General features: G+C 51.7%; 2 protein-coding genes across 3 annotated transcripts; one reads left to right on the top strand and one right to left on the bottom strand.

Annotated features, from left to right (window-relative positions):
- Positions 1-3034: 3034 nt before the first annotated feature.
- On the top strand, positions 3035-11633 carry HSH2D (hematopoietic SH2 domain containing). The gene is made up of 6 exons (XM_007183592.2): positions 3035-3101; positions 4988-5135; positions 6886-6975; positions 7980-8145; positions 8675-8809; positions 10997-11633. Exons 2-6 carry the CDS (start codon positions 5011-5013, stop codon positions 11552-11554), a joined length of 1074 nt encoding a protein of 357 aa, XP_007183654.2. The 5' UTR covers positions 3035-3101; positions 4988-5010; the 3' UTR covers positions 11555-11633.
- A 1806-nt stretch (positions 11634-13439) lies between these two features.
- On the bottom strand, positions 13440-19190 carry CIB3 (calcium and integrin binding family member 3). Of its 2 annotated transcripts, XM_007183590.2 has the most exons (6): positions 19140-19190; positions 18887-18921; positions 16832-16943; positions 15710-15857; positions 14688-14883; positions 13440-13461 (listed from the first exon to the last, which is right to left on the bottom strand). In XM_007183590.2, the coding sequence occupies exons 1-6, from the start codon at positions 19188-19190 to the stop codon at positions 13440-13442; spliced, it is 564 nt and encodes a 187-aa protein (XP_007183652.1). The 2 variants fall into 2 exon arrangements, with proteins under 2 accessions (XP_007183652.1, XP_007183653.1); XM_007183591.2 differs by lacking the exons at positions 16832-16943; positions 18887-18921.
- Between the last annotated feature and the right edge of the window lie 35 nt (positions 19191-19225).

Below are 19225 nucleotides of genomic sequence, written 5' to 3'. Positions count from 1 at the left end.
ATATCCATTATCGTTAGCATCATTATTTGTCTTGTGCCCCAAGAGAAAAGCTCACCTCTCTTTTTGTACCTTGTCTCTAATGGGGAACAAGTCATCCAAGTAGCTTACAGCTTTGAGCTGTAAGTATTTGCCCCATAATGCCCCAAATTTCCACCAGTGCCCCCCCCCAACCAGGTCAGATGGCATCCTTGAACTCCTCAGTCCGAGCTTGTACCAACCTCTTGCTCAGAGAGTCGTTACTGTTCCTTGTGTCTAAAGACTTTGATGGGGTGGCAGGTGGGGAAGCAGCTCCTCAGCTACCATCCTCTTGTACCGAGGCAGATGACACACTGGCTCTTTTTCTAATAGCAGCTTTATTGAGACGTAATTCACACACCATACAATTCACCCACGGAAGTGTGCAATTCAGTAGTCTTTACTATATTCACAGCATTGTGCAGCCATCACCAGAGTCAATTTTAGAACATTTTTATCACTCAGTACCCATTAGCGGTCACTTCCCATTCTCCCTCCCTCAGTCCCTGGCAACCACTAACCTACTTTCTGTCTATGGATTTGCCTGTTCTGGACGTTTCATATAAATAGAATCGCACACTATGTGGCCTTTTGCATCTGGCTTCTTTCACTCAGCATAAAGTTTTAGAGATCAGTCATGAGCTTCATCCCTTTTTATGGCTGCATAGTATTCCATTGTGTGGATGGACCGTATCTTTTATGTGTTTATCCACTGATGGACGTTTGGGTTGTCTCCACCTTTTGGACACTTTGCCTATTGTCTGCTTCTCAAGTGTGCCAAGTTTGTTCCTATCCCAGGGCCTTTGCCCCTGCTGTCTCCTCTTCTGCCAGCCTCTCCTGCATGTGGACTTCTGTGGCATCAGTCTCCCCGTGGAGTGTGAGCTCCAGCATGACATGGACAGGGCCTGTTTTGTCTTCTGCTTCATCCCCAGCACCTAACATGGTGCCCACAGTTGGGGCTCAGTCAGTTTTTGTGGAATGAATGAATAGAATGGAGGCATTGGAGAATGAGAGAACTGTGAAATTGCATCAAGCCCAGAGTTGACAGAGCCTAAGGGCTTCCCCACCCCTGACGTCGACAGCCTCAGCATATCCCTGGGCTGAGACACCACGGTGGCCACCTACACCGAGAGCCACCCCACATGGGGGCCAGTGAATGTCCCACTCACCAGCTGGGGCCTCCAGTGAGAAGCCCAGACCTGACTTTGGAAGGGTAAGGGGCTGACTTCAGAGGGGCAGGGGCCTTGGAGTCTCCCAGCCCCACCATCTCCCTGCTGGTCCCCTTCTGGAATGTTCCTCTGAGGGCCATGTTCAAAGACTGTGGCCACCAAGAGATGGGGGATGATTCTGTTGTGGCAGTCTCAGGGGAGGACATTAGTTTGGGAAAGACCGCATCCCCCCCCAGGCAGGTCAGGGTAATCAGGGCGGTACCCTCTGTGGTGGGGCCTCAGGGGTGCGGGCTGGGGGTGAACTGAAACACCTCATGTTTCTGGAGACTGAACTCTATGTAAATGAGATCCCCGATGGCCAGACTTTCTAAGTGACAAGGGTCTCTTGGACAATTCTGATCCCCTGCCCAAAGCATTGCTCCTCTCCTCGAGGTTGGGACCTGGTCCACTGGGCCGTGGAAGGCATGGAGGATCAGAGAGGTGAAATGAGTTGCCCAAGGCAGCCCAGCTTGTGAGATCTGGAGGCCAAACTTGCATCTACCCCGGCCAGGCACAAAGGCATCAGCTCAAGTCACAGGGAAGAGTCCTAATATTGCTCTTAACTGAGCCCCATGCTGTATGCTTGAAGGTTGTCTTGCCTAATCGTCGTCACGTGACTAAGGAGGGCTATCTTCGTGCCCACTTCACAGATGAGGAAACAGGCCCAGAAGAGTTTGAGTGACTCACCCAAAGCCGCACAGTGAGTGAGTGAGAAACCAGGTTCCATGTGTCTCCTGTTTGAGCCTTACTGACCCGCAGGCTCCAGACAAGGCCAGCACCACCACCCCCAACCCCCGTCAACAACCCCAGGAGCAGGGGATGGTGATGGCATCCAGCTTGAGCCTGCAATGGGGGGGCTATCTAGACCAGCTGCACCAGGGTGATAGGTCCGCAGGGAGGCCCCCAGCTCAGCCACAAGGATCTGGGCCGTTTCTCTCTGAAAAGGGAGGAGGAAGTGGTTTTGCCTGTGTGCCGGGGACGGGTGAGGCAACCAGCATGCATCTGGGGCTTGCTGATCTGTTAGGCAGGGGTTCCCATGCTCAGGGCCCACAATGTGTGTAGGGGCCCCCAAAATGTTTTAGTGTTTAAAAATCAGGAGAAAAAAATGGATACAATAATAATGAATATATAAAATAAATCCAGCCCAGGGTACATTGGTCTTGATATCAAGGCGGTTATAAAATATAATTTTAAATGGGTGTGTTCTTTTTTTTGTTTGTTTTCTTACAGAGCAAGTCATAATGTAGCCCTGTGGCACCCAGTGAGGCCTCAGCCTGTGCAGGCTCAATCCTGCCTCAGGGATTTTGCTCGTGCTGTTCCCTCCCCCTAGAGCACTCTTTCTGTGCAACAACCCGGCAATCAACTTGACTCCTACCTGCCCCCCAAGCAAGCCCTTTCCTCCAGATCAGTTAGGCCCCCCTCTGCGGGGTTCTTGCAACTCCAGTTCCCCCTTCCTGACAGGCTGTCTACTTTGAAACAATGACATTAATCATTTCTCACTTCTCTTCGTTTCTCACCAGGTTATAGATGCTGGGAGGGCAGGACCTATGCCTGTCTTGGGGTCACCTCTTTTGTTCCCTGAGGATCTGGCACACAATAGGTGCTCAATAAAGGCTTGTCGAGGTCTGGATGGAGCAAGGGTGTCTATCCACCTGCATGCAGCTCAGCAGCTCGGTCAGACTGCAGATGGGGCGGGGAGGAGTGGGGGGGGGGGTGTCCTAGTCCCCGCCCAGGGCTCACCTACTTAGGGAAACAGGAACCACTTGGGGCAACGCCCCACCCCGCTGACGTGCAGTCCCTGAACAGAAACCCAGGCTCCTGCAGGTGCCGCGGCACAGCCAGAGTGAGGGCCTCGGGCCCCCGCCAGGGTTCTCCCAGGTACGTGCCTATTTCTGTGCCCACCCCATGGTGGGTGAGACCGGGGCCCCCAGAGCCTCAGCCTCATCTCCACCCTTGAGAAGATAGCACATGGGGGCCAGGCTGGGCCAGAAGGAGGGACAGGGCTGGCGGGGTCCAGAGAGGCAGGAGGAATTTTCTGGGGGCACTGGTAGGTGACCATTGGGAAATAGAGCTGGAATTAGGGAAAGAACATTCCTGGCAGGGGCACAGCATGGGCAAAGACATGGAGAGGAGAGACAGCTTGATCAGTTTTGGGTAGAGCAAGGATGTGGGGATGAGGAGGTGAGGGAGGCCTCAATGCCAGGGTCAGAAGTTTAAAACAGTATGACTTCATTCATCAGCCAATAACCCTGCACCCTCCTCTGTGCCCACCCAGTGCCAGGTGATGCTGGGGACCCAGAAAAATCCAAAAGAACCTAGCCCTGGACCCAATCCTCAAGAGCTCCTAATATGGGGGAGACAGAGCCAGACAGAGACACTCCAGCTCCATGAGGCAAGGCTAGACCAGAATGGTGGGGAAGGTGAGGGACAGAGAGGGATGCCCAGGGCTTTGTCTTAGAGAAGAGGCAAGAAAGCTGCCTGGAGGAGGGATGTTTTTGCTGACTTTTGAAGGATAAGTAAGAGTTCTTCCAGGTAGAAAAAAAGAACAAGCTTGTAAACATTACCTCATGCTAGGTCACTACTGGTTTCATGAATGTTCATTATATACATACAGTGCTTACCGCTGTGCCAACTGTACCCTCTCAGGTAATTACCATCATTAGCCCCAAATTGCAGATGAAAATTCAGGCACAGAGAGGTTAAGTGACTTGCTCAAGGTCACACAGCAGCTAAGTGAGGGAGCTGGGGTTTGAACCCAGGTGGTCTGCCTCTGATTAGGCTCAACTGATTTGTCACCCTGCTTCATTTAACATTTCTTAATGGATCTATTTAATTGCACTTGCTGCAGAATTCCTTTGGGTCCTTCCCCAGAGGGTGTGCTTGGTGTCTGTCTTCTGGCAGGAGAAAGTCAGTATTGACTGGGTTGATGAACACATCCCCTCCCTGTGGAAACAGCTTGCTAACAAAAACCTTCTGAGATATTGAAAAGTTAGACCAGTGGGTGGGAGGAGAAGGGGCGAGCTGCAGTTTGGGGACAGAATTAAGGGTAAAAGTGAGGGGTCATGTGTGGACAACCCAGCAGGGCACAACCCTTTTGCTGGTTTTTCACTGACTTAATACTGTTTTGCAAATTGCTACTGTTTTCTTTCTGTTTTCCAGCTCTGTTTTCTCTGTCTTGGCTCACAAAGTCCTGTGGTACCTGAGCTTAAAACTGCTGAGAATTGAGTGTGAATTAGCCATGCACCTGACAAGTTTTAGGTGTGCCACCTGTAGCCGCCACTTGTGGTGACGATGGTGGCAGAAGCAACTGTTTGGGGTCACATCTCTGTAGTGTTTAATGAAACCATGGCAACCTTTCATGGCACCCACTGTGTGCCTGCTGTTTCATTCATTCACTTATCACTTTGCCATCTCCACGTCCCTCCCAGGACAGTGATATTTACTTAATATTTAAATAAACTCAGTTCTTAAATAACATATATTTTTAAAAGGGACTTTCTAATACTTGTAGTAATGACATAATAAGAATAAAAGGAAAAGGAAAAATCCTTGGTGGGGGGGGGTGTTTTGGGACAAGTCGATGAATGAATGTGCATAAAGTGCCAGCACATAGTAGGTGCTCAAGAAACTCAAGCCAACGTCAATCCTGTTGCTCTGTCCAGCCTGGAGGACTTCCTAAAGGAGGAAACACCACGAGCTGCATGAATAGAGCAAAGGTGCGAGGTGGACCAGGCTTGACTCTCTTTCCTCCCTCCCATTCCCAGGTCACCCCTCACCCCTGGACGCCATGACAGAGGCCAGAAAGCTGCCCCCACCACTGCCTCCAAGACTGGACTGGTTCGTGCAGACTCAGGTGGACCAGCTGACCTGTGGAGGGGTCCCTGAGTGGTTCCATGGTGCCATCTCGAGAGAGTAAGGACACACCCACACCTTCCACCCTGCCCTTCACCCTCTTCCCTTGTCTGCCCCGACTCTAGGCAGGCTTTTACTGCAGAATTCTGGGCTCAGCTCAGCTAAGTGTGTTAAGAGGGTGGGTGAAAAGAGCTCTGGAGTCCCAGACTTGAATCCTGCCTCCTCCATGGACTCACGACGTGACCTTGAGCAAGCTACGGGTCCTCAGCTTTCTCTATACAAGTGGCCACCAGACCAGTACTGCCAGGGACCTGACAGGCCCCCGCCCCCCACCTCACCCAGGTGGGGATGCAACCTCACCAGTCAATGATGGCGGAATGCAGCCTCAGAATCTTTCTTAACACAGTGCCCCAAACAGCTGCTCTCAGTCCCAACATGCACTTCCTACATCAGACTGAGCTCTGAGGACATGAACAAATCCACCTAGTCACCCCTAGGGGCTGGCTCTAAATAAATGGCTAGAAGAACATTTATTGCCACATTCTGCATGCAGGAAGTTGAAGAAACTGTGAAAGCCACAGAGAGGAGGAACTGGGCATGGTGTCTGAGTTCTGGGGTGCACCAAAAGAAATACAATGTGAGCCACACATTGCAATTTTAAATCTTTTTAGTAGCTTTGTTAAAAGAAGTGAAAAGAAACAGGTGGAATTAATTTTTATCATATTTTTTATTTAACCCAGTATATCCAAGATATTCTCATTTCAACATGTAATCGGCACTAAGTCCTCAAAATCCAGCACGTATTATATGCTAAAAGCACATCTCGATTCCCACCAGTCACGTTTCAAGGGCTCAGCAGCCACACATGGCCAGTGGCCTCTGTATTAGACAGCTCGGGTCCAAAATCCCCATTCTGTCTCCTAGAAGGCCACATTACTCTTTGTGAACCCGGGATAATAGTAACAATAATACACTAAGTCCCCTACATACGAGTGAGTTCCATTCTGATAGCGTGTTCGGAAGTCCAATTTGTTTGTAAGTCCAACAAAGTTAGCCTAGGTACCCAGCTAACACAATTGGCTATGTACTGGGTTGGCCAAAAAGTACGTTCGGGTTTTTCCGTAAGATGTTATGGAAAACCTGAACGAACTTTTTGGCCAACCCAAACAGTACTATTGGCCAACCCAACAGTACTGTACTGTTAAGAGGTTTATAATACGTTCACATCTTTGAAAGTTCGCATCTTGAAGGTTTGTATGTAGGGGAGTTACTGTAGTGAACATCTTTGTGTGTTCTTACCAGCTGGCAGTTCCCACACTCACGCTGCATGCACGTCATCTGTCCTCAAGTGGGGCCCTGAGAGTAAGAGTTTACTTTCGCCTTAAGGAAGCTGAAGGTGAGAAAGGGACTGACCCTCACCAGGGGTCACACAGCTACTGAAAAGCAGTGCTGGATTTTAAAATCAAATGCATCTAAGAGCAGCTCCTGCTTTATTACCTGTGACACCTTGATCTACCCAAAGGTGCCTCTGGGGGGGTGCCTTCCAGGCATTGGGAAGGCAAGCAGGGGCTCTGAGAGGTGGTCAAGGTCATCAGAGGCTTCCTGCCACCTCTGGGAGAACACCCCTGTCCCTGAATATCCCAAGGTCTGAAATAACCAAGAAAAGAAGGAGTTTTAGGCTGTTTGTTCACTTAGAAAACAGAAAAGTACAGGCCTCTCTGGCTCAGGGGCCACCAGTACTGGGATGACTGGTATACCGGATGTCTGGCCAGTATGCTCAGCCATCTCTCTCCTGTATTTGCCCTTCCAGGGATGCCGAGAAATTGCTGGAGTCACAGCCACTGGGATCCTTCCTCATCAGGGTCAGTCACAGCCACGTGGGCTACACGCTCTCTTACAAGTAAGGCCTGGGCTAGGGACCAGGGCAGAGACAGGAGGGCTCTGGGGCTTCCTTGGAGGAGCAAGTGGTGCTTCATACAACAACTTCTCAGTGAGCAACCAGTGCGAGGGTCTGGCCAGATCTAACTGAAGAGTTGGCAGCTGCAGGTCTGGCTGTAACCAGCAGACTTGGGCCTGGCGGTAACTGAGACTGTGTGTTTGAGAACAGGAACTGCTGGGGACCCAAGAGTGGCAGCTGCATTTCCCCTTACTACCCCTCTCCCCCACCATTTAAATGTCAACTCCCTGACTTCACTCAGGGGGACATGTTAGGGGAAACCAGGGCAGCCCAGCTCCTTAAGTTCTCAATGCCTGATCCAGCATCTCAGTTAGAGGATTCGGCAGCACAAACTACTTGTCAAAAGGATTCCAGGCCAAAGAAATTTTTTTAATGGACCTATTACAGAGTTACCCATAGAGGGAAAAGCTTAGGCCTTTAGTCACACAGTCCAAGGCTTGGCTCTGCCACTTAAGATGCTGTGTGATCTTGGACAAGTTACTCACCCTTTCTGTGCCTCCCTCAAAGTCCTCATCTCTAACATAAGAATGCTAAAATTAATTCAGAGTCACGATGGGAGGATTAAATGAGACGTAGTAAGCACGTAGTGGGCCATTAATAAATGCATCCGTTCATTAATAATGGAGCATTTATTGGGTACCTGTACCAGTTTTCATTGTTGTCATTTCTATTGATCATTTACCCCTTGCCAGGCACGGAGCTAAGCTTTTACCTGCAGTAGCTTGTTCCATCTTCACAAGAAGTCCTGAGGTCAGCCTTAGTAGCCCCATGTTATAAAGGGGGAAACTGAGGCACAGTGCAGTCACCTGCCAAGTGTCACATGGCTGGTGAGTGGAGGAGCCTACAAGGGAATCTAGACAGTTGGGCTGTAGCCATGATGCTGCCAGGTCAAGGGCTGGGGGGGTGGGGACAGAATGATGGGGAATGCGATGGCAGTGTCTCCGCAGAGCTCAGAACTGCTGCCGCCACTTCATGGTGAAACTTTTGGACGATGGGAGCTTCATTATCCCTGGGGAAGAGAGAGCCCATGCCTCTCTACATGCCTTGGTCACCTTCCATCAGCAGCAGCCGTTGCGGCCACACGGGGATCTGCTGATGCAGCCCAGCCAGCAGGTGAGGGTTGGGACCCCCAAGGGCCATAGCGCCCTCCCAAGGGCTAAGCCCCCCAGACTCTTTTGCTCCCTCAGCCCCCTCAGCCTCTTGTGATTCTGTCATTCTTGCGGTCCCCGTTTCCCTTGTGGCCCCGCCCCTCCTGGTCCTTGTTCCCTGGCCCACAGGCTGATTTTTTTCAGGAATTCATGTGCCAGGTATAACCTTGGCTGATCTACAGGAATAGCATATTTCCTTATAAGACTCAGTGGGTGGGGCCCAGCCCTCACAAGCTGCTGTGGGACGGGCATATCTCCTAATAAGGATTGATGGGCATGGCCTAGGCCCTCAGAAGGGGCTGTGAGTGTGGCATATTCCTTATAAGGCCCAGAGGGCAGGGCCTAGCCCTCAGTAGCTGCTGCGGGAGGGGCATTCTTCCTTACAAGGTTTGTGGATGGGGCAACCTCTGAGCCCCCATTTCCAGGATCTGGGACCACAGCCCCATCCCTGTACCCTCCTTGGGACTAAGCTGCATGTCCCCTCTGCCCCGCAGAAGGATCCAGCAAATGCGGATTATACGGATCTCTTCCTTTTCTCCAACGCATTGGCTGAGGAAGCCACCAGCTCTGCTCTTGGCCTCAGCAAACATCAGAATCCCGCCTCTTGTCCCATGGCCCCACTTGAGGAGGTATGTGACAGAAAACTGGCACCTTCAATCTGGAAGGTGGGAGGTGGGGCAGGGGGATGCAGGAGCAGAGGTGGCCAACAGCTGCCAGAGGAGACTTTCTAGAATGAAGATTAGATCCCATAGCTCCAAGCTTAAAACTTTTCAGGGAGACTTCCCTGGCAGTCCGGTGGTCAAGACTCTGTACTTCCAATGCACGGGGCGCGGGTTTGATCCCTGGTCAGGGAACAAGAATCCCACATGCCACGTGGGGTGTGGCAAAAAAAAAAAAACCCCAAAAAACAAAAACAGACAAACAAACAAAAAACTTTTCAGTGATTTCCCAAGGCACTGAGATTAAAATCCCAACTATGATCTCAGGTCCCGCTACGCATCACCAGCCCAACTTCAGCCCCTCTGCCAACCCTTCTGCTGTTCTGACACATCAAGCTAACCTCAGGGCCTTTGCGTGTGCTGTGTGCTCTGCCCCCAGATTTCCCATGCCTGGCTTCTTTCATCACTTCTTCTTCAAGTATCTCTCTCCCCAGTCTCCAGACCTAAAGTAGCCCCTCTGCCTTCTCCATCACATCATCCTGTTTATTTGCAGCAGAGCAGTCTGTAAGATTTGAAAAGTCTTGTTTATTTATGAGTTTTCATGTTTCCTGCCTGCCTCTCCCATCAGACTGTGAGCTTTGGGAGGCCTGGGAATCTGGCTTGTTCACCACTGCTTCTCCTGTCCCTCAGAGAGGACCTGGCACGTCAGTGGGTTTGCAGGTGAGGGTGGGGGAACAGTCAGGGAAGGCTTCCTGGAGTAGGTGGCATAGAGCTGGGACATTCAGGATGAAGAGGAGCCAACCACACACAGAGATGCAGGGAGGGCATTCCAGACAGTGGAAACAGCACATGCAAATGTCCTGAGGCTCAGCGTGAAAAACAGGAGAACAACAAAAGCCAATGTGTGGACAGAGTGGAGTGAGCAAAAGGGAGATTGTTGGGAGGTGAGGGGCCAGAGTCGGCAGGGGTCAGTCATGCAGGGTCTTGGGGCCAGGGTGAGGAGCTGGGATCTATTCCAGGTGTGCTGGGGAGCCATGAGAGAGCTTGAGCATGGTGGGATTGATGGTGTTCCCTGTGGCTGCCGGCTGCAGAAGGGGCTGTCTGGGGGCGGGAAGGAGGCAGGGACAGTATCCACGTGGGAGAAACTAGAAAGGGAGCCCTAAGGGTGGATCTTGCTGATGGCTTGGAGGCGGAGGGTGAGGGGAAGAGGGTCATTGTCATGATTTGAGTCCCCCGGTCATCCATTATTTGGGAAGTGATCCCAGGAGGTACCATGAGGGGAGCAGGAAAGTGGGTCAGGAGAGAGAGGGCCACCAAAGGAGGGTGCTGTAGTGAGCAGGTTACCCCTGTGGACCCTGTGGAACACGCACTTCAGTTACCCCACCTTAGGGGCAAGGAGCTGTGGTACTGATCCTCCCTTCCATCAGTCATTAGTCAAGTGCTGTCTCTGGGAGGTTTTAATTCTCTGGTACCTCTGGTCTGCAAAGTGGCCAAAGAAGTCCCCAAGGCAGAGTCCCCACTGCTGGCGTATTGGGAGTGGAGCTGGGGGCACCAAAATGCTCAGGACAAAGGGATGTGGATGGGGCATTGACAGCATCTGCCACAAATGACACCCAAGTTTGGGGCCTGAACAACCTGGTAGATCAGGGGTTGGCAAACTACTGCCCAAGGGCCACATCTGGCCCACTGCCTCCTTCTGTATGGCCCGTGAGCTAAGCATGACTTTTATGTTTTTGAATGGCTGAAAGAAATCAAAAGAAAAATAGTATTTCATGACCCTTGAAAATCAGATGAAACCCACATTTCCGTGTCCATAAAGTATTATGGGGACACAGGCACGCTCGCTCACTGACGTATGATCTCTGGCTGCTTTGGCCCTACAACAGCAGAGGTGAGTAATGAAACATAGACTGACCTGCAAAGCTGAAAACATTTCCTCTCTGACCCCTTACAGAAAAAGTTTGCCAACCACTGAGGGAGACAGTGAAGCCCTTTACTGAGACAGGAAGGGTGGGGCGTGGGATCAGGTTGGGGGGTTTTCATTGGGACTTTCTTGGCCCCAGGATGTCTGGGTGGAACCCAGATCCCAATTTCTGGGGCAGATTCAGAGCTGTGGTAGGCGGGGTGGCCCCAGGTCTCACCTGCTCCCGGTTTCAGACCTTCACAGACCCAGTCCTGCTCCATCGGCGAAAAGAAAGGAAGCCGTTAGCAGAGCCGGACGGGGCGTCCACGGAGGAAGCTACTTCGGAGGAAGCTTCCCCGAAAGCTCCTCTTGAGGAGGCCCGCCAGAAAATCTGGAGGAATCTCAAGATGCTCCCCGAGATGGGCAAGAAGGTCCAGCGGCAGCTGAAATCCCAGCTGGTGGCTGCGAGCTCCTCATCGCTCTGGGACCCCAGGCCGTTGGTGGTGACCCATGGCTCTGGAGCTGGGGCAGGAGACTCGGCCTGGAAGAATAACGTCTACGTAGACCCCTTTGTGGCCACAAGCCCCTCACAGCCCCAAGCTCTGAGAAACAGAGACGAGCCCTCCAGGAAAGCCTCGAGGTCGACCAGCTGGAGCGAGACAACCTCTAGGGTCAGGGACTGGAACCAAGCAGTCGTGAGGGCCCTGTCCTCACAGGCGTCCAAACCGGAGCCAAGGGGCTGGAAAGAACCACAGGACTGTCTCCCTGAAGAGTACCGCTCGCCGCCACCCTTCGCCCCCGGGTACTGCTAGGTGCGCCCCGGCTCTGGGACCCGCTCTGCCGGGGGCCTTTCGCACCTGGACCTTTTGCTCTCTGCCATGACCCACTAGCCCTCAGGGACCTGGAGAATGTAATAAAGACATTGCTTGGGTCTGGTCCTGCCATTGCCAGTAGGGTGACCTGGTCATTTTAATAATAATTAGTAATAGTAATAATAATAATAATAATAATGTTACAGCAGTGGTGTCTAGGACACCTGCTCTGTGCCTGGTCTCATACCAGACCCTCCATGTTCATTATTTCTTTTATGCCTCTGAGCAGGCCCATCAGGTAGGCTCATTCTGCACATTTTAAAGAAGAGACAGGAATTTCCCTGGCGGTCCAGTGGTTAGGGCTCCGTGATCTCATTGTCAAGGGCCTGGGTTCGATCCCTCGTCGGGGTACTAAGATCCCACAAGCTGCGCGACGCGGCCAAAACGATTAAATTAAATTAAAACTAAAAAAAATAAAGAAGAGCCAGGTTCAGAGAGGAGAAGAGCCAGGTTCAGAGAGGAGAAGAGGTGTGGCCAAGGTCACATGGCTGGGGTGTCAGCACCAGGATTCGAAGCCAGGTCAGTCTGAGCCCTTTCCCCACGTAACCTAGGCACAACTCATAGAGTACATCCTTGTCTGTAACAGGGCCGTTCATGCCTTCCTCTCAGGGTTCTTGTACAAATGGAGGAGATGAAACTTGTGGAGGGCTTGGCACACAGTAAGCACTCCTGACATCAACGGCAGCTTTAGGAGAAGCATAAGAGGCCCTTTCCTTTAAAAAGGGAGAGGCAGCCTAGGGCTGTGGATGGGGATGGGCTCTGGAGGGAATCTTGGGTTGTGGGGCTGTGTGACCTTTGGTGAGTCACTAGGCATCTCTGGGCCTGTTTCCTCATCTGGAAAACGGGGAGAAGAGCAGTCCCTCTTTCTCAGGATGAACCAGCAGAATTCAAAGCACAGTAGGTGCTTAATAAATGGGGGTTAGGGTGGGAGTGGGCACCTTAGAAATGATACACAGTGGAGGTGTCTGGGAGGGTCCCTGGGGGTCTGGTCTCTGTTGCAGGAATGACCACTCCTTGGATTGACTGGGGACATGGAATGGGCCCCCAGGCTGACCATAGGTGGGCTGGGTATGGGGCTTCCCAAATCTGCAAGACGTAGAGGTCTAGGATCTGGAGTGAAGTGGGCCTGGGTTCAAGTCCACCTCTGCAGATGACTTCAGGGGTGGCCTTGGGCAAGTCACCCCGTTGCCTCTGAATGAAGTGTGAGTTCTCCTCAGCCAACCCTGCTGGGATGTCACAGGCAGCCAATGTGATGAAAGAAGGGCAGGTGTTTCATGAACTGTAAAGCACTGTGCCAGCCTCAGTGAATGACATTCCTGCCACCACACCCTCTCCAGAGGCCTCCTCTGGCGGTTCTAATGAATCAATGCGGAGGTGAAGCTTTAGTTCCCTTGAGGAGTTCAGGGATTGAGGGGGAAAAAGGCGACTTGAGCAGTCGAGGGTAGGGTTGGGCCTTGGGAGGCCCTGAGCTGGGACAGCACGGGCCTGATCTCCACACCTCGCCTCTGCCCACGGAGACCCGCAGTGAGGCACTTCCAGCCCTCTCAGTGGAGAGACATCCAGAAGTCACCCCTTTCCTTGTACAAATGGGAAGATTGTGGCCCAGAGAGGGTGCAGCCACACCCAGGATCACATGGTGAGGACAGAGGTTAGATCCTTGGCCGCCTCCCCCTTGTCTGCCAGGCTTAAGTTGGGAAACATGTTTTCGGAGCAGCTGTGACTCAGTGATGTGTGTTTATTCCCGGAGCCCAGGGAGACCAGATCCTACAGTGAGATGAGGGGTCGCCCTGCCTTCCTCTGGCCCGGCTCCTCCTCCGCGGTACCCTCAGATGCGGATGTGGAAGGTGCTGGGTGCAAAGAAAAAAGGAGTCTGTCAGCAGGCAGAGGGTACCCTTCCTTCGTCCTTCTCCCCAGCACTCCCACTGGGAGTCCCCGAGGCATGCAAGGAGATACGGTGCGGGGTCGGGGGGGAGATGGACCCCCCTCAATAAACCCCAGGCCGTGGCCCTCCTGACCCCACAGGGGTTGAGAGCACATCACTTTGGATCAGAGTTTACATCCTGGCTCTGCCCCAGACTCTAAGTGCGTGGCTACTCCTCTCTGGGCCTCAGTTTACTCCCCTGTAAAATGGGGATAATAGCTGTCCCTCCTTCACTGTGCTGTAATAAGGGCTAAAAAGAGACAAATGTACAGCGCGGGACATACAGTAGGTGCTCAGTTAGTAGCAAGGGATTCATCCTGGTGTCATTATTCATGTCTCTGTGGCAGGAGACCAGCCTTGCTTATCCAGGGTAGAGGAAGGAGGCCCTCTGGTCATGAAAGGATACCATCAACGATAACAGCCACAACAGCAACCATAAAGCACAGTTATTGAGCACCTACTGTATTCCAGGCACTGCTCTAAATTCTTTCCATATACTAGCTCAGAGGTCACTCAACTTTTCTCTGCAAAGGGCCAAATAGTTGATATTTTCAACTTTTCACAATGACTCAGCGCCACCACGTAGCTCAAAAGTAGCCGTAGACACTATGTACACAAACAGGCATGGCTGTGTGCCAATAAAACTAGCAATGGACACGGAAATTTGAATTTCATATGGCTTTCATGTGTCATGGAGTATGATTATTCTTTTATTTTCTCCCCCAACCATTTAAAAATGTAAAAACCATTCTTAGCTCACGGGAGGTACAAAAACAGGTGGTGGGCCACCCCCTGTATTAACTCATTTAACCCATGCTATCCGCCCTACAGTGGGAGCACTGATTCACCCCAGGGCTGCCAAGTGCTATTGTACAGTCTGTTCAATACAAAATGTTCAAGCAACTGAGGGCTGAAGTCCAACCCTATTCCACTCACCCAAAGAGCTGTGTCTACCCAGAGGAAGTATTCACAGGGTCTCTAATTATCCCCATTTTAAAGACACAGGGACTGAGGCTAGGGAGGTCAGGAAAATTCCCCAAGATCACAAATGAATGAACAGGGGGATTTTCACAAAGGGAGTCTATGAACCCGTTCCATAAGAGCCTCTCTCATACATGGGAACGGATTGTGCAGGGTGGAGAGGAATGTCACCTGAGGAAGTCCGGCGCCCGCAGGATCATGTTCTGGAAGTCTTCCAGGGACAGTCGCCCGTCGTGGTCCCCATCGGCCTCATCCAGCACCTTCTCACACACCAGGCTCACCTCCTCAGCACTCAGCTCTCCCCGCGTTAGCTGGGTCACCGTCTGCTCCAGGTCCCACACACAGATGTAGTCGTCGTTGTTAAAGTCTGCACAGCAGAACAGGTGGGGATGTGGTGGTGAGGGGACACAGGGGCAGGCAGGCTGGGCCAGTCATGGGCACATCTTGTCCCTGTCTTACAGAGGAGGAAACTGAGCTACTGGAGGGAACCCAAGACCCTAGGGTAATAGCTGGATCTTGCTTTGGAATTGGGCCTGGAACTCCTGGGAGGTCATTCATTCACTCAAGTATTTATTGAGCACCTACTACGTGTCAGGCGTGTGATAATTGTTATTCATTCCCTCTTTCAACAAGTATTTATTGAGTGCCTACTGTGTGCCAGGCACTGTGATAAATTTTCATTCATTCATTCATTCAGCAAGTATTTACTGAGTACCTACTATGTGCCAGGCACAGAGACAGATGGCGAACCAAAAAGACACTGTCACTGCCCTTGTGTCTCCTCAGAGAGAAAGTCAGTAAGGAGTGAACAGATGAATGAACAAGAAATTAAGCAGCATTGCTCCACGCAAGGAGAGAAATAGGCTGTGGCATGGAGAGTAACTCGGGGGCAGGGGTTACTTTTCACCAAAATTTCAAGGTAAGAAGGAGCCAGGGGAAATGTATTCTAGACAAGGGCACAACAGAGGCAAAGACCTAGAGGCAGAAAGAGTTTGGTGTGTTGGGGAAAGAGCCAGGCCATTGTAGCTGGAATGGAGTCAGTAAACGGATGGGGTAGGGAGGTACCAGGGTGAGGTGACGGACAGGGCCACGCAGGGCCTCAGAGCCCTTGGGGAGACATTTGTGATGGCAGGGCAGCCCCTGGCCCGACCCGGTCTCATTCCCGCTTCCCCACCCTGGGGCCCTGCACACACCATAAATTTTAAAAGCGTAGTAGGCTTTGAGGTCACGGGGAGCCATTTCACTCATCACAGAAAACATGTCCAAGAAGTTGTCCAAGGTCATGTGGCCATCCCCATCCTCGGAGAAGACCTGGGCAATCCTCTGACGGAAAGGGTTGTCCTAGAGACAGGAAGCAGGGAGCCAATCCCTGACCAGGACCTTGGGGGGAGGACTCCGCATGGTTTCACTCTCAACATCCACCTTCCTGGGAACCTCCAAGTACCCCTCACCAAGACTCTCTTCCTCCCATGATCCCTGGAGAGGACTTCAGGCAACTCCAATCTCCACCCCAGTAGTCTGGATGTCATTAACCCCATTTCCAGCTTCAGAGGCAGTCACATGACCCGGGTGAGGCCAGTCAGGGATTTCCATTCACCTGGCAACCGTGATTGCCTCTGGGATGAGCATATGACTCAAACTTGCCAATCAGAGGCTGCCCTGGGAGAGTTGCTGAAAAGTTGGGGTGGAGGAACCTTATTTCTGCTTGTTGCAGAGCTTATGGGAGGAAATCTGAGGCAGCTGGTGTTTCCCTTCACTACCTCAAGAGAACAGGCTGCCTGAGACTGAAGCCTCTTCCTGGGAGAAGCTGAAAGATGGAGGGAGATTCCCAAGCATATCCTCAGAGACCCTGGTTCCAGCTGTATGTGATGCTAGGCCTCTCCCTGCATTTTTTGTTCATGTGATCCAACCCATTCTGTCCCCTGTGATAAAATAATCTCTATTCACAGTCCCTCACCCCACAAGTCCCCTCCAGAGTCACAAACTATGGGTCAAACATCCAGCTGAGAAGAACCCACATTTAATAGCTCCTACTATGAAAAGAAAAACTAATGTTCCCTGAGTACTTGCCATGTCACAGGCCCTGTACAGAGCCCTTTACCTGCGTTATCTCATCTCATCTTCCCAACAACCCAGAGTTTAAATCCTGTCTATGTCATATCCTAGCTGTGTGATTATGAACAAGTGTCTTAACCTCTCTGAAATTCAGTTTCTTCATATGTAAAATGGAAATAATCACAGTACTCACCTCATAGGAATGCAGCGAGGGACATCCCTACTATTTTTTCCCTGCCTGCCCCATGGCCCAGGCATACCTTCAGCTCAGGCATGCTGCCAATGAGCTCGTAGGGAACCTTCACATGAGGGTAGCTGGTATAGTCGAGAGGGACAAGCTGGGGGGCAAGGTCCTGGTAGCGATAGAAGAGCCTGGTGTGGGGACAGAAACAACGAGAAGGTCTGGGAGATGAGTGTGTGTGGCCTTGTCCCTACTCTCTCACTCTTGCAGCTGCTTACTCTACACTGAAAGATGCTGAGTCCCCAAGAGCCATTAGCCCTGGGCCCAAGCCTCACACACACAAAGCCAGACACAGGTGCCTCTATCACCCTGGGGACAAGGCCAAGGTAAAGAGAGGACTCCAGAGCTAGGGAAAACTAGAGTGCGGGAAGCAAGCCAGGGAGGAGGAAATTCTTCCTGGAGAAGGGGGCATTGATGCTGCGCTTTGAAGCATGAGTAGGAGCTTACCAAGCAGATGGGGTTGACAAAGGGAGAGTGTTTAAGGCAAGGTCATTCATTCATTCCCTCTTTCAACAAGTATTTATTGAATGCCTACAGTGTGCCAGGCACTGTGATAAATTTTCATTCATTCATTCATTCATTCATTCAACAAGTATTTACGGAGTACCTACTATGTGCCAGGCACAGAGATGGATGGTGAACAAAACAGACACTGTCAATGCCCTTGGGTCTCCTCAGAGAGAAAGGCAATAAGAAGTAAGCAGATGAATGAACAAAAAATTAAACAGCATTGCTCCGTGCTAGGAGAGAAATAGCATTCACACTTAACGTTCAGAGAATCCGAGCCAATCTATGTATCTCTGGACATTATCACATCGTTGGCAAGGCCTCTAAAGGCCCACATCCTCACACTTTCCTTCTCTGCCTTCATAATGGGGGGCAGGGTTCTCTCAATGGGGCAGAGCAAACACAAAAATCTAATATTCAGGTTTTTCAAAAGGGTAAATGAAAGACATTTTGCAAAACACCAAATGCTGTACACACTACCTAGATGGTAGAGCCAGCTCTCCACCCTAATGCCCTCACCTGGTGACACCATACCATCATTGAAGCATGCTGAGCAGTAGCCTTGTAGAGACCATCCTTGATGAGTCAGAGGTCCCCAAGTTGCTAGGGACTGTCTCTGAGGGGGACAGGAGCCCCTCGGCCACATGATGGCTAGGAACTCGAGGAGGAGGTATCTGGAACTTCAGTCCTGGCTTCCTTCAGAGAATAGCCTGGGCTTGGGTTTGGGCTTCTGTATGGCCTTGAGTAAGTCCCTCTTCCCCTCAACCCCCTTTCCCCTCAGTAGGTCTGTCTGACAAGCGAGAAGCTTGAGGCAGACAAAATGTTAGTCTCGAACTCCTTGGGGCTCTACCCATCTACCCAGGGGCCTGGGGTCAACCTCCCCTGTCTGAGCCTCAGTTTCCCCATCAGTAATCCAATCGTGATGACCAGGGTGACCTTGCAAGCTGTCCTCACCCAGACAATGGGGCTCATTGGTGAAAGGTGTGTCCATCAATAATGGATGTCCTGTGCCCACACAGTTGGGGCCTTGGCCCCGATCACTCTGCAGCCAAACCCCAGCCAGCTTCGGTTTCACAGCTCCAAGTTCATGGGTTGGGGCCTCTGGATAACAGCTCCATGGGATGAGTGATGATGTAGAATACCCATCTATGCCTGTCGCGCTCACACCAGGGACCTGCAGCAGCCGGGGACCACCTTCTCACTCTCTAACATTGATGTCAACCCCACAGCCCAGAACTGGCTCTAGACTCTGCCCCTAGCCTCGCAGCCTCTTCACACTGGCCTCAGGGGGATCTTTCTAACGTGCTGATCTGCATCTCCCATGCTCACACACTCTCTATGGCTCCCCGCCACCGCTGGGAGAAAGCCCAAGCTTGTCAGCCTAGAGACATGACAACAGGACCAGATGTGACTTCTCAGCCTTCCCGTCTCTGCATGCATCCACCGACCATGCACGCAATCCCCCCATTAGTGCTTTAACCCTTATGAAGCATTGAGTGTGGTCAAATTGCAAATCAAGCAACGTATAGAAAGTTTCCAGCTCTTCCTCCCTCCTCCCTCAACTGACCTCATGATTTCCTTCCTCGTGAAGAAGGTGCAGTCCTGTGGAGAGAGATGTTGGCTTGACTCAGACCCTGCCTGGGGGGGGCGCCTCCTTCCTCTCCCATAAGCCCACGCCCATCGCTGCCCGAAGCCACACACAGAACCGCCCCAGAACGCTTGCTGACTGCACACCCAGGGCAAAGGGATGCTGTCCCCATTTCTTGGGCCAGGAAACCAAGGCTGCCACACCCACCGAGGGCCCGGCCCATCACCCCTACCTGATATGCTTCCAGCTGCTCATGAGTAAAGACTGTTTGCTTGTTGCCCATGGTGAAGACCACTGCCAGGACTCTGGAACAAGCTC

This window comes from Balaenoptera acutorostrata, chromosome 2 (assembly GCF_949987535.1).
Source record: "Balaenoptera acutorostrata chromosome 2, mBalAcu1.1, whole genome shotgun sequence".
Classification (NCBI taxonomy): Eukaryota; Metazoa; Chordata; class Mammalia; order Artiodactyla; family Balaenopteridae; genus Balaenoptera; species Balaenoptera acutorostrata.
Note: the sequence above shows the minus strand (reverse complement) of the source record. Positions and strands in the feature narration are given on the sequence as shown.

Coding starts and splice junctions, on each gene's coding strand:
- HSH2D (XM_007183592.2), top strand. CDS start 5,011: ATGACAGAGGCCAGAAAGCTGCCCCCACCACTGCCTCCAAGACTGGAC. Junction 6,976..7,979: donor GGCTACACGCTCTCTTACAA/GTAAGGCCTGGG, acceptor GTGTCTCCGCAG/AGCTCAGAACTGCTGCCGCC. Junction 8,810..10,996: donor CCATGGCCCCACTTGAGGAG/GTATGTGACAGA, acceptor TCCCGGTTTCAG/ACCTTCACAGACCCAGTCCT.
- CIB3 (XM_007183590.2), bottom strand. CDS start 19,190: ATGGGCAACAAGCAAACAGTCTTTACTCATGAGCAGCTGGAAGCATAT. Junction 18,922..19,139: donor AGCAGCTGGAAGCATATCAG/GTAGGGGTGATG, acceptor CTCTCTCCACAG/GACTGCACCTTCTTCACGAG. Junction 13,462..14,687: donor CGGGCGCCGGACTTCCTCAG/GTGACATTCCTC, acceptor CTTTGCACCCAG/CACCTTCCACATCCGCATCT.